Raw genomic sequence first — 14,617 nt, forward strand, 5'->3', positions numbered from 1 at the left:
TATGATGTGGTGGCCATTACAGATAATTGGATGGCTCAGGGACAGGATTGGTTACTTCAAGTGCCGGTTTTAGATGTTTCAGAAAGGACAGAGAGGGAGGCAAAAGTGCGTGGCACTGTTGATCAGAGATAGTATCACAGCTGCAGAAAAGGTGGATATCATAGAAGGATTGTCTGAAGAGTCTCTGTGGGTGGAGGTTAGGAACAGGAAGGGGTCAATAACTTTACCGGGTGTTTTTTATAGGTCACCCAATAGTGACAAGGAAACAGATCCTGGAAAGATGTAATAATAACAGAGTTGTCATGGTGGGAGATTTTAATTTCCCAAATATCGATTGGCATATCCCTAAAGCAAGGGGTTTAAATGGGGTGGAGTTTGCTAGGTGTGCTCAGAAAGGTTTCTTGACACAGTATGTAGACAAGCCTACAAGAGGAGAGACTGTACTTGGTTTGGTATTGGGAAATGAACCTGGTCAGGTGTCAGATCTCTCAGTGGGAGAGCATTTTGGAGATAGTGATCATAATTCTATTGGAGAGAGATAGGAACAGACAAGTTAGAAAAGCATTTTATTGGAGTAAGGGAATTATGAGGCTGTCAGGCAGGAACTTGGAAGCATAAATTGGGAACAGATGTTCTCGGGGAAAGGTACGGAAGAAATGTGGCAAATATTCAGGGGATATTTGTAGAGTTCCTCATAGGCACATTCCAATGAGATGGAAGTTATGGTAGGGTACAGGAACCATGGTGCACAAAGGCTGTAGTAAATCTAGTCAAGAAGAAAAGATGAGCTTACGAAAAGTTCAGAGAGCTAGGTAACGTTAGAGATCTAGAAGATTATAAGGCTAACAGGAAGGAGCTTAAGAAGGAAATTAGGAGAGCCAGAAGGGGCCATGAGAAGGCCTTGGTGGGCAGGATTAAGGAAATCACCAAGACATTCTACAAGTATGTGAAGAGCAAGAGGATAAGACGTGAGAGAATAGGACCTATCAAGTGTGACAGTGGGAAAATGTGTATGGAACTGGAAGAAATAGCAGAGGTACTTAATGAATACTTTACTTCAGTATTCACTATGGAAAAGAATCTTGATGATTGCAGTGATGACTTGCCACAGACTGAATGCTTGAGCATGGAGATATTAAGAAAGAGGATGTGCTAGAGCTTTTGGAAAGCATCAAGTTGGAGAAGTTGCTGGGACCGGATGTGATGTACCCCAGGCTACTGCGGGAGGTGAAGGAGGAGATTGCTGAGCCTCTGGCAATGATCTTTGCATCATCAATGGGGATGGGAGAGGTTCCGGAGGATTGAAGGGTTGCAGATGTTGTTCCTTTATTCAAGAAAGGGAGTAGAGATAGCCTAGGAAATTATAGACCAGTGAGTCCTACTTCAGTGGTTGTTAAGTTGAAGAAGATCCTGAGAGGCAGGATTTCTGAACATTTGGAGAGGTATAATGTGGTTAGGAATAGTCAGCATGGCTTTGGTAAGGGTAGGTCATGCCTCATGGCTGGTGTGGTATACTGCGTCCGGTGCTCCCGGTGTAGCCTTTTATATATTGGTGAGACCCAACGCAGACTGGGAGACCGTTTCGCTGAACACCTACGCTCGGTCCGCCAGAGAAAGCAGGATCTCCCAGTGGACACACAATTTAATTCCACGTCCCATTCCCATTCTGATATGTCTATCCATGGCCTCCTCTACTGTCAAGATGAAGCCACACTCAGGTTGGAGGAACAACACCTTATATACCGGCTGGGTAGCCTCCAACCTGATGGCATGAACATTGACTTCTCTAACTTCCGTTAATGCCCCTCCTCCCGTTCTTACCCCATCTCTGACATATTTAGTTGTTTTTTCTCTCTCTGCCCATCACTCTGCCAGTTCTCCATCTCCCTCTGGTGCTCCCCTCCCCCTTTCTTTCTCCCTGGGCCTCCTGTCCCATGATCCTTTCCCTTCTCTAGCTCTGTATCCCTTTTGCCAATCACCTTCCCAGCTTTCAGCTTCACCCCACCCCCTCCGGTCTTCTCCTATCATTTCGCATTTTCCCCTCCCCCCTCCTACTTTCAAATCTCTTACTATCTTTCCTTTCAGTTAGTCACATCGACAGCACTTCTCCCTATAGATGCTGCCTGGCCTGCTGCATTCCACCAGCATTTTATGTGTGTTGGTTAAATTTCCAGCATCTGCAGATTTCCTTGTGTCATGCCTTACGAGCCTGATTGAATCTTTTGAAGATGGGACTATACACATTGATGAAGAGCAGTAGATGTAGTGTATATGGATTTCAGCAAGGCATTTGATAAGGTACCCCATGCAAGGCTTAATGAGAAAGTAAGGAGGCATGGGATCCAAGGAGATATTGTTTTATGGATCCAGAACTGGCTTGCCCACAGAAGGCAAAGAGTAGTTGTAGACAGGTCATATTCTGCATGGAGGTCGGTCACCAGTGGAGTGCCTCAGTGATCTGTTCTGGGATGCTTACTCTTTGTGATTTTTATAAATAATCTGGATGAGGAAGTGGAGGAATGGGTTAGTAAGTTTGCTGATGACACAAAGGTTGGAGGTGTTGTGGATAGTGTGGAGGGCAGTTAGAGGTTACAGCGGGACATTGATAGGATGTAAAATTGGGCTGAGAAGTGGCAGATGGATTTTAACCCCGAAAAGTTTGACGTGGTATTAATGGTAAGACTCTTGGCAGCGTGAAAGATCAGAGGGATCTTGGGGTCTGAGTCCATAGGATGCTCAAAGCAGCTGTGCAGGTTGACTCTGTGGTTAAGAAGACATATGGTGTATTGGCCTTCATCAATCATAGAATTGAATTTAGGAACTGAAAGGTAATGTTGCAGCTATATAGGACCCTGGTCAGACTCCACTTGGAATACTGTGCTCAGTTCTGGTCGCCTCACTACAGGAAGGATGTGGAAACTATAGAAAGGGTGCAGAGGAGATTTACAAGGATGTTGCCTGGATTGGGAAGCATGTCTTATGAAAACAGGTTGAGTGAACTCGGCCTTTTCTCTTTGGAGCGAAGGAGGATGAGAGGTGACCTGAGAGGTATATAAGAAGATGTGAAGCATTGATCATGTGGATAGGCTTTTTCCCAGGGCTGAAATGGCTGCCAGAAGAGGGCAAAGGTTTAGGGTGCTTGGGAGTAGGTACTGAGGAGATGTATGGGGTAAGTTTTTTACATAGAGAGTGGTGAGTGCGTGGAATGGGCTGCCAGCAATGGTGGTGGAAGTGGATACAATAGGGTATTTTAAGAGACTTTTGGATAGGTACATGGAGCTTGGAAAAATAGAGGGCTATGCGTAACCCTAGTAATTTCTAAGATAGGGACATGTTCACTACAACTTAGTGGGCCAAAGGGCCTGTATTGTGCTGTAGGTTTTCTGTGTTTCTATGAAACTTTCAGAGGATGTGGGCCAAGTGCAGGTAAGACTAGCTTAGATGGAAATCTCAGTCAGTGTGGACCAGTTGGCTGAAGGGACCTTTTTCCATGATGTGCCTCTCTGGCTTATTATGCTTTATCACAATAGTTTTGTCAGCTTTGTCTGGCTTGGATAAAGCCTCTAACGAATTAATTTCCAAAATTGTTGGTTAGGAAATTTGTTAATCAGGTAATGCAATAGCTATACTTTACCAGTAAATAATTTTAACTCAACAGTACTCACTCAGCAATCATTTCCTACTGCTGATTTTATTTTCATACACTTGTGGCATTTACAAATGAGATAAAGACTAGGATAATATATTAATACAGCATTTTATATTAATGATAATTTTTGATAATTTCTGACCTACTTTCTTTCTTAACATCTTGTTTTTATTAATACACTATATCAGAATATTCTAGAAAATTTTATTTCATTTGCCAGTTTTGTAAATGATTTTATTATTACACTTTTTCATAGAATTAAACTTTTTTACAAAATGACATATAGCTGAATGAGTACAAATTAGACTGAATATTGACTTAGTTTTAACATTGTTTATAATAAAAAAAAACTCTTTTTATTCTCAAACTTCACAGAGTGGCAACATGCTTGCCTGACATTAAAATCTGTGCAAGAAAGAAAAAATCTTATTTATTCTCTGCCAACAAGTGGTGGGAAGACATTGGTTGCAGAAGTTTTGATCATGCAGGAGCTACTGTGCAGGAAAAGAGATGCACTGTTTATTTTGCCATATGTGGCTATTGTCCAGGAGAAGGTGAGGAAAATTTTTCAGTAACTAACAATTTTATATTTAAAATTGGAATTAAAATGAAGGTGAGGAATATTAGGAATTCTGTTCAGTTTATGGCAGTTGTATAACACACCATAGTTTTGTCAATTGTGCTGCATATTCTGAATTTTTTTAACTTTCTGAAAATAGTCTATTGCATTAATGTCAGAGGGTCTTAAAGGACCTAGCCCGGGGGTTCTTATTAAAGTACATCCCACTTTTCAAATTATTGAAGAAATCTACTTTGATTTTAAAATAGTAAAGATCGTTATTGTAGTTGTTGGTCAATAAATTAATGTTTTACATATTGTATAATTATAAAGAATATTTTGAGTGACCAAGCGTTGGTACTAGAATCTGATACGTTACCAATAAACACAGTTTGAGCCCACTTACCTGAATTATGATGTCGGTCATTTGTTCCATTGATGTCAGGGAGAATGGGAGTTAAAATTTTAGATAATTCAGGATTTTCTCCAATGAATTCTCAATGATGAGGATGTTAGAAGAATTCAGGGTGACTTGGATAGGCTGGGTGAGTGGGCAGATACTTGGCAGATGGCGTTTAATGTGAATAAATGTGAGGTTATCCACTTTGGGAGTAAGAACAGGAATGCAGATTATTATCTGAGCAATGTAGAGAAAATACAGGGATAAAATAAGGGAGAAATACAAAGAGATCTAGGAGTCCTTGTTCATCAGTCACTGAAGGTGAATGAGCAAATGCAGCAGGCAGTGAAGAAGGCTAATAGAATGTTGGCCTTTATTACAAAGGGAATTGAGTACAAGAGCAAGGAAATCCTCTTGCATTTGTACAAAGCCCTGGTGAGACCCCACCTGGAGTATTGTGTACAGTTTTGGTCTCCAGGGTTAAGGAAGGACATCCTGGCTGTAGAGGAAGTGCAGCGTAGATTCACGAGGTTAATTCCTGGGATGTCTGGACTGTCTTACGCAGAGAGGTTAGAGAGACTGGGCTTGTTCACGCTGGAATTGAGATTGAGAGGGGATCTGATTGAAACATTTAAGATTATTAAGGGATTGGACAAGATAGAGGCAGGGAATATGTTCCAGATGCTGGGAGAGTCCAGTACCAGAGGGCATGGTTTGAGAATAAGGGGTAGGTCATTTAGGACAGAGTTAAGGAAAAACTTCTCCCAGAGAGTTGTGGGGGTCTGGAATGCACTGCCTCAGAAGGTAGTGGAGGCCAATTCTCTGGATGCTTTCAAGAAGGAACTAGATAGGTATCTTATGGATAGGGGAATCAAGGGATATGGGGACAAAGCAGGAACCGGGTATTGATAGTAGTTGATCAGCCATGATCTCAAAATGGCAGTGCAGACTTGAAGGGCCGAATGGTCTACTTCTGCACCTATTATCTATTGTCTATAATTGCTGTGATCATGCATGTCTTCATTTTGTCATGGCCAGAAATTGATTTTTGATCATGGAATTTGTGTAAATATTGCCAAAAATTGCTTATTAATGTAAAGTAATGTACACCAGAGTTAGTTATATTTTGAATTGTAACCTAACCCTGTTGCAGATAATATTATTGTTGATATACAAAAAAATGTTTATACCAAGACTCCTTTTCATGGGTATTTACATGATTGTTGGAATAAATAAGTTGGAGAACAGTGAATAAAACATATTCTTTGTGATGGTACACCAGTCAATAAACTTTAGTTCAAATGCAAATCTTAATTATCATCCAGATGCATAGTTCGTCCAAACATTATGGGCCGTGTCTGAGAGTTTGTTTCGAGACTAATAACCTCAGACCTGTAGTAGTCCATTGAATTCATGTAACCAGGGTCAGTAAAATTTGAGAAAGGAATTCTGTTGTTTTAATAACCTGTTGAATTAAAAGCAACAATGTTCATTTCCTTTAGGTGCGAGATCTTTCAGCTTTTGGAATAGAATGTAATTTCTTAGTGGAAGAGTATGCTGGAGCTAAAGGCAGGTTCCCACCAATCAAGCGAAGAAAGAAGAATTCTCTGTATATTGCAACGATTGAGAAAGCCCACAGTTTAGTGAATTCCCTAATAGAAACAGAAAGGATTAATGCTTTGGGTCTTCTTGTGGTTGATGAGGTAAGTTTGCTGACTGATTTATCTTAAAGAATCCAAAGATAAAACAAAATGGTGGTGTAGTAGGACTAATGCAGATTCAATTTTCCATATATAACTTGGTTTCAGCTACGCTTCATACAAACGCAGCAGGGCAACTTTTTTTCAGAGGGAAACAGTACAATTAGAAGTCTCAGTTCTAATCACCCATTTTAGAGTTCCTGTAAGCAGGCTTCTTAACACTTGAATGAAGGATTCTGCAAAAACATCTCATCCTCATTTGGAGAAGTAGGTTGTTAACGATGTGTTACTGGACCAATGATCATTAGGGCAAGCACATATAATTTTAAAATTTGTACTAGCTTGTACTTTCCATTGGAAATCTAGTTCATTGTTTTTCACTCGTATGAAGTCACATTAACTACAATTCAATCTCCCTTTTAACCTTTTATTTGTGGTCACAAAAAAGCAGAAACTGCTGTTGAGATCCAATTTGTGTAATCTTGATGATGTCTTGTCTTATTCGTGTGGTCAATTTATTATATGGTTTTAATACATTTATACAGGGCACTGGTGAGATGACACCAGAAGTATTATCTTTATATATTTACCCTTCTAGCCTAAGGAATGATGTGCTTTAGTTGTGATGTGCAGTCAGATTGATTGTTGGTATAGCTGGTCTGTTCTATGAGAATAGGTTAAGTTGTTTGGGGTTATACTCTTGATTTTAGAAGAATGAAAGATGAAATGTAGAATATTCTTGCAGGTCCTGATCAGGTAAATACAGGGATAATGTTTCTGCTGGATTAAGGTGTGTAAGTGTGTCATAATAACAGCTCAGGATTGTGATCAGAGGAACTTTCTTTACCCAGATCTAATGAATCTTTGAAATTCATTGCACGAGAGGGCAATGGACACTCAGTCACTGGGTATATTAAAGACTGAATCAGTAGACTTTTAGATACCAAGAAAATAGAGAAATGTGGGACTAATGCAGAAATGAGTAACTGATAAGGTGGTGGGGGGAGGGGGTCCATGATCTTTTTGAACAGTGGAGTTGGCTCAAGCAGCAAAGTAGCTTGTTCCTGCCTCTATTTTATAACCATTTTACTGAGTTAATTAGCACTACAGTTACACGTGTATTGTGCACTCACTCACTCCTGGGCAAATTTCCTTCATTGCTAGGCATTACGCCCATTATATTTATTAAATAGAACTTATGATCAGTGGCAAAGCAATGCCATTTGTAAAGTGAAAGGGTCCTGCAGCTTGGAAAGTGGCCCTTGAGCTCACTGAGCCCACACCAACCATCAAACACCTATTTACACTAATCCCGTTTTTAATTCTTACCCCTCTTCTCCATCAACTTCCCCAATACAATAACCACTCTACAAACCTGCAGCAATTTTCAGTGGCTACAGCATTTCTTTTGGAAGTGGAAGAAAAACAAAGAGCATCTGGGGCAAACCGACAGACTTAAAGGAGAATGTACAAATTCTATATTGATACTGAAAGTTGATATTGAACCCATGTCACCGGAGCTGTGTAGATCCATTGGTGGTACAGATAGTAGAGCTTCTACTTCACAGCAGTATTCTGTCCTGACCTCATTATGTGTTGAAGTTTTTTATTATCCCAGTGACAGCTTGGATTTCCCCTGGGTGCTCTGGTGCATCCAAAAGGTACGAATGTTAATTGATTATAACTTGCCTTGGTGCAAAAGTTGAATGAGTGGGGAATTGATTGAAAGTGCATGATTGAGATCAGTGCTTGTGCCCCAGTTATTCATTATATACATAAATGATATACATTATATACGTAAATGATTTTGATAAAGGAGCAAAATACAAGTTTACCAATGATATTAAACTGGGTGGGATTATGACATGAATGCAAAGAGGCTTCAAGGTGATCTAGACATGTTGATTGAGTGGGCAAATATGTAGCAGCTATACCATGATGCAATTAAATAGAAAGCTTTACACTTTACACTAGATAAAAAGAAAGACAGTTAATTATTTAGCAACAAGTCAGGAAATATTATTATGCTAAGGCACCTTATTATCCGATACCAATCATTGATAGCAAACTTTCAGGTACAGCAAGCAGTTAATAAAGCATAGTAGCTTAATTGAAAGAATTTTTAGATGCAGAAAGAATAATATCTTATTACAATTATATAGAGCCTTAGTGAGACCATAAGTTTGGAGCATTGTCTGAAGTTTTGATCTTTTCAACTTAAAGATAAACTTGCCATTGAAGAAGTGCAGCAAATGTTTACCAGATTGATGACAGAACCATCATGTATGGAGAGGTTAAGTCAGTAAGGCTTGCATTCATTGGAGTTTGGCAAAATAATAGGGGTTCTCTTTGAAACTTACAAGATTTTGACAGAGCTAGATAAACTGGATACGGGGCAGATGCATCTCCTTGATGGAGGATCTAGAACTTCATGGCTATGATCTTAGGACTGAGGTGAGAAATATCTTTACCTAGGGTGGTGAATCTGACATTCTCTACCACAGATGACAGAAGCGTACTTAAACTGACAGATAGCCTATAAACACAGATGATGTCAGGGAGTCTGAGGAAAGACTGGGAATATGGTATTGAAGTAGAGTGTCAACCATGAACATATTGAATGGAATACCAAGTTTTGAGGGCCAGTTGGCTTATTCCTGCTATTACTGTTCCCTCTAATCTGTGCGGGTGTTTGGGCACACAATAACTGAAATGTTCCCATACACATAGCCTTTGTTGATACGCAGTTGGAATTTTCTTTAATACTAACATAATTTCAAAATTAGCTGTCCTATGGTGTACTGGCGCCCACACCGAACTTTGATGCAGATGGTCCTGGGTTCGAATTCGGCTGACTCCTTGCATGCTTTCCATCCGTGCTGGGTTGAGTGTCGAACTAGCAACTTGGCCTCTTAAAAAGACAGTCACATGCTAAAGAAACGGTAAGGTTGCTGCCCAATGCACCACAAGGCACAGAGAGGAACTTAACAACCAACAATTTCAAAATTATATTAGCATTATATAATTTCAAAATATTGCTAATATAATTTTGAAATCTGTTAATATTGTGAATTGCAATATTACCTTGCAATTTATTATGTGTTAATGAATATAATCCATAAATTTTCTAATAAATGTACCACAGCCTTTACTTTGAAACATTTTAGCACCCCGAAGTATTTACATCGTCAGTATTTCAAATAACAACTGTTACAACTAGTAACAATAAACAGAATGGAAGTCGGTAGCCGGTAGCTCATCGTTATAAACCAGCCCACTGAATGCCGATGCCATTTAAAGTGCTACGCAGTTTTTCCTGCTTGGAGCAATAGTTCCTCACAGCTGTAAAAAAAAATTAGAGTGAACATAGCCTGACATTTATCTACATTTCTATAATAGGATATTGCTTTGCATTGACTATAGTTTTTCCAATCTTTTCTCACCTGGACTGGATATAAGTGATGAGAAACCTTTAAGATGAAGGAAGTGAAAAACAACTATATAATCTAGTTACTGGTTTGAGTTGGGGAGGGTAAGGTTCATGGCAATATTTTTTCTCTTGAAACCCAATTCAAAATGTATTGTGGAAATCTTTTTACTTTATAAATTTATATTATCTAAACAGATCAGTGTTTAAAATACTAATCTGTATATTTATTGTTCTTTCTGTTTATTAATTACCATTTCAATGCAAATCTGTCACACCGTCTGCCAATGTGTAATGCTTCCCAATGTTTACTGCCGAGATATAGGAAATACAGACTTTAGAATTTAGATGGAAATGCTCTTTACGTGGATGTTCTGCAGTTGGTGGAGCAGAAGTATTGAGAAACCATACCTTTTGTATACGCTACAAACAAATAATTTTAATTATAACTTGTCCTTCCTCCCTTGATTCTTAAATCTCATAATTTTGCATTCTCCTATCAAGTTTAATCTTTAACTTTGACTAAAGTTATCTCAACTACTAACCCTGGAAGTCATTCTACATCATCACAATAAATGTATTGTTTCTGTGTCTTACAAGATCTTGCGTTTAATCTTGCTAATTCCACTAATCTGTGCTCTGTTTTGTAGTACTTCAGTAATCATCATTATCATCAGGTGCCATGCCCAGTTTGAGCTTTGACTCCCATGGCCCACATTCTCCTGTCAAGTTGATCAATTCATTGGTATTCATTTCCAGTTCTCTGGCTGCTGTCTCCATCAGCATTCGTCTTTGCCTTCCTCTTGCTTTCTTCCCTTCAATCTTTCCCGTAGTTACTGTGCATTTCAACTCCTCTTTCCTAATCACATGTCCAATGAAGTCACATTGCCTTTTCATGATCTCATTCATTATTTCTCTATTTGTGTTTACTCTGTTCATGACATCCTCGTTAGATATTCGTTTCGACCATGATATTCTTTGCATCCTCCTCAAAAACCACAACTCTGCTGCTTCAATTCGTTTTTTCAAGTTACTAGATGTGATCCAACTTTCTGAGCCATATAACATAACTGGATAAGCGTAACATTTCAGTACTCTTAGGTGGTTTGTCATGCCTAGTTTAGTGTTGGTCAGTATACTCTTCATTCTAGTAAAGGTGTCTTTTGCCATCCCTATTCTTCTTTTGATGTCCATGTTGCACCTGCCATCTGATGTCACCCAGGAAACTCTAAATCTAGATTCGAAAGACCTCTGCCTAATCAGAAATCTGTACTGGAAACAAACTGCCGTGGTAAGAATAGATGGAGAAGTGAATCAGTTTACAAAAATCAAGAGAGGCATTAGACAAGGGTGTGTTTACTCCCCTGATTTGTTTAATGTGTGCAGTGAAACAATATTACAAAAAGTAAGTGTCAAGTCAAACTTGAGTTTCTAGAAAGTATTGGGACCTAGATGCAAAAGAAAATAAAATTTAAAAGTAAGAGCAAGAATTCACTGATAGACCAGATAGAACCTACTGCCTGAGGGCTGCTTCTGCCCGGAGCATTTGGGCAGACCCGGCAGCATCGCAGTGTTGGAATCTGCAGTAAGATGCCGAACTTTAAATAACTTGATACTGTTTCCATGGAAAAGAGCACTGCTGTCACTGTGTTTGGGTTAACTTCGCCACGGGATCATCGCACGCAGGCACTTCTCAGAAACGGCGTGAGGCTTAAGAAGAGCTCGCGAACCTTCGAGAGAGTTTGCCCAGTTTGAAGCCATAACAGTCCATTAGAGAAATGGAGGTGCAGATCCGAATTCGTCTGCAAAGTCTGAGAGGCAGCCAGTTTTTCTCCTTAACCTTATGACTTATGACTAGACTAATAACTGACTTATGACAAATGACTACTGACTAATGAAACTAATGGAACTATCAAACTGCCGCACTTGTGAAAAATAAAAGGAGAAAAAAAAAGGAAAAGTTGTTTGGTCAAAAACCTTCGGGTAGGCACACTAAATCCCTTTCAAGTGGGGAAGCTGCACATCTTCAAAGAAGAACAAGAACTCCGACTTGACAGTAAGAGACATGTTGGGTATCAAAGTCAGTGGTGAAAACATCAATAATTTTAGATATGGGGATAACACTGTGTACTTTAATACAGTATTCAAAAGAATCTCTGTTCCTCAGTGTTCCCATATTGTTGATAAAAATCTCAACATCAACACTTCCCACTCCATTTTAGATTTATAGCCACACCTCTAATCTAACCTCTAGTAAGATTATTTTCTCAAGTTTGTTCTTCTGTTTTGCTATTAACTGTTTGCCATATGCACAAGTAAAATGGATGGTTAGGTCAATCTGTCCTAATCAGTCATGTTATTGTTACGAAGGTGGAGCAACTCTGAGGGGTACAAAGTCACCCCCTCCTTTTTGAGAATCGCAAGATCGCTATTATTTCGGGTCTGGGACCAGGAAATGAGAGAGATACACATCATGAGAGAGGGAGACGCAGAATACACAAGGTTTGGAATGTCTCCGGACATCAGCAGAACTGATTACTGCCATTGTCTCTTGGAGAAGGAATTGTGTATTGAGTACTGTACTATTCATTGAAACCCCTCGGGGGACAACCAGAGTGGTCTGGTTGAGGGATTGCATCATCCCAACCTGATTGACATATGAGACCCCGTGAGTAAGGATAAAAGAGGGGTCTGGGGAACACCCCTTTAGATGCACCAGGAGAAACGCTAGAAATCCCGTGATAGCGTTTTATAGTGAAAGCTGGTGAGAGCTCATGTGCGACCTTCCTTGCCGGGGTGGCGGGCTCATCACGGAAGAACTGTTTAGCGAAAGGAGAGGTCACACTTGAACGGCCATGACAACTAGACACCTGACGGATCGAAATCATAAAGGAAAGCCAGCAAGTTTTTCTCTTTCTCTCTCTCTCTCTCTCTCTCCAACAATTGCAACACAGCAACAACCAAAAGACGGCAGCTTGTGGAACTGCAGTGAACTTTATATTTCCATCGGACAATATATTATCCCCTAGACAATGATAGAGCTTATTTCTTATTGATTATTATTATACCCACACTTTTAGGTTTAGTATTGATGACGTATATTATCTGTATATTTGCATTGATATTATTTTTGTGTATCTTTACTAATAAATACTGTTAAAAATAGTATCATCAGACTTCAACGGACGTCTCTATCTTTGCTGGTAAGTCACCCAGTTATGGGGTTCGTAACATTATTAACAGAGTTATCATTCTTGCCCAGTTTATCCACCAGCAAGTGTGCATATTTGTGGGAGAGACTAGTTCAAACAATCATCTCTGCTGTTGCCCTCAATTCCCATCACTCATCAAAACTTAAACATGCAACCATTTGTCTCTATGCCCAGTCGTGTATGTTGGCTATTTTTACTCCTTTCTAAAGTGCCTTGTGCAATTTTTTTAAGTTAATAATGTAAAATAAATGCAAACTTGTTTATCATTAGATTTCTTTTCTATTTTAATCATAGCTGCACATGCTTGGTGAAGGGAGCCGTGGAGCAGTACTGGAAATGACATTGTCTAAAGTCCTCTACATGACCAGTGAGTAATATTTAGCAACATTTTGGTATTCGATTTTTGTTCAAATCTCTACCTGCACAATTCCCTCCCTCAGAGCCTTTTCAATGTCAAGTCATTTGCTGAGCATAGAAATAGATCCAGGTTATTGGCAGAAGCCGTATATACTAAACTGTTTCTCAGTTTGGGTGAGGGATGTGGTAAGACCTTTATGCAGATAATCTGACCAAAATTTGTCAAAGCAACTGAATACGTAGATTAGATAACAGTTTAATGTTGTGAATGCATTGGAGAATTGAGAGAAACACTGTCCTACTAATTTACAATACATCCCAAGCATTCGCTATAAAATTCCTCTGATTTGAAGCTGATAATAGTTTTTTCCTCACTTACAGTCATACTGCTACCACCCTGCTCTGTTACAACTGTTAGATGGGACCTTGCTTGTACTTTATTATTTGATCTGATTTGCATTTGGAAAAAATAATAGATAATTAATGCTTATGTCCAGAATTCAAAAAGAACTGATAAGCCATAAATAGTCTGTAGTCTGGTTTCAGATGATAGAACGTACTGAACGGCTAGTGAGATACCAAGTAGTCGCTGGACTTGAGTTCTGTTGTGAATCTCTACTTACATGAAAATAACCCAGCAATTTAAACTAGTGATACAAACGACAGAGGGAGTGCATCTCGTAAATTACAGGAATGAAGTAAAAAGTTTAACTACCATCTGAAGCTTAGTAATGACTCAAAACGTATCTTGGTTAATTGGTTTATTATTTGCCACATTCACTGAATGCGAAACAACAGTTCTGTTTTGCATTCCATGCAGATAGACCATTTCATCACAATATATTGTACTACAAGGGAAAAGCAATAACAATGCAGAATGAAATGTTACAGTTACAGAGAGAGTGTAGGCAAACATTAAGGTCATAACGAGGTAGATTGTGAGGTCAAGAGTCCATCCTATAATACAAAAGGTCCATTCATTAGTGTTATAACAGCAGGATAAAAGCTGTTCTTAAGCCTGATGGGACATGCTTTCAGGCTTTTTTGTCTTTCGACTGATGGTAGGGGGCAGATGAGAAAATCCATGGGGAGAGGGGTCAGCTGTGATTGTGTTGGCTGCTTTACCAATAGAGTCCACAGAGGGGAGATCCCTCCTGACATATATCTTGTGGATACATCTAACATTTTAATAAGAAGTGGAAACATTTCCATGAGCCATTTTTATTTTTGGTGTTTTCAGACATAATTATTAGTACAAAGTGTAGGTCCCAGAATGTTGGTAATTGAAGGGTTTATTTTGTAAATAATTAATT

At 39.2% G+C, this 14,617-nt stretch overlaps 1 protein-coding gene across 2 annotated transcripts in view; it reads left to right on the forward strand.

Annotated features, from left to right (window-relative positions):
- Positions 1–14,617, forward strand: part of helq (helicase, POLQ like) — a 59,703-nt gene that overhangs the window by 6,240 nt on the left and 38,846 nt on the right. The window contains exons 3-5 of one of the 2 annotated variants that reach the window (XM_059965324.1): positions 4,025–4,203; positions 6,111–6,311; positions 13,242–13,314. In XM_059965324.1, coding sequence (XP_059821307.1) covers positions 4,025–4,203; positions 6,111–6,311; positions 13,242–13,314 — 453 coding nt within the window. Of the gene's footprint in view, positions 1–4,024; positions 4,204–6,110; positions 6,312–9,111; positions 9,251–13,241; positions 13,315–14,617 lie in introns of those variants that run through there. The other variant, XM_059965325.1, reaches the window with a different exon arrangement.

Source organism: Hypanus sabinus, chromosome 3 (genome assembly GCF_030144855.1).
Source record: "Hypanus sabinus isolate sHypSab1 chromosome 3, sHypSab1.hap1, whole genome shotgun sequence".
Classification (NCBI taxonomy): Eukaryota; Metazoa; Chordata; class Chondrichthyes; order Myliobatiformes; family Dasyatidae; genus Hypanus; species Hypanus sabinus.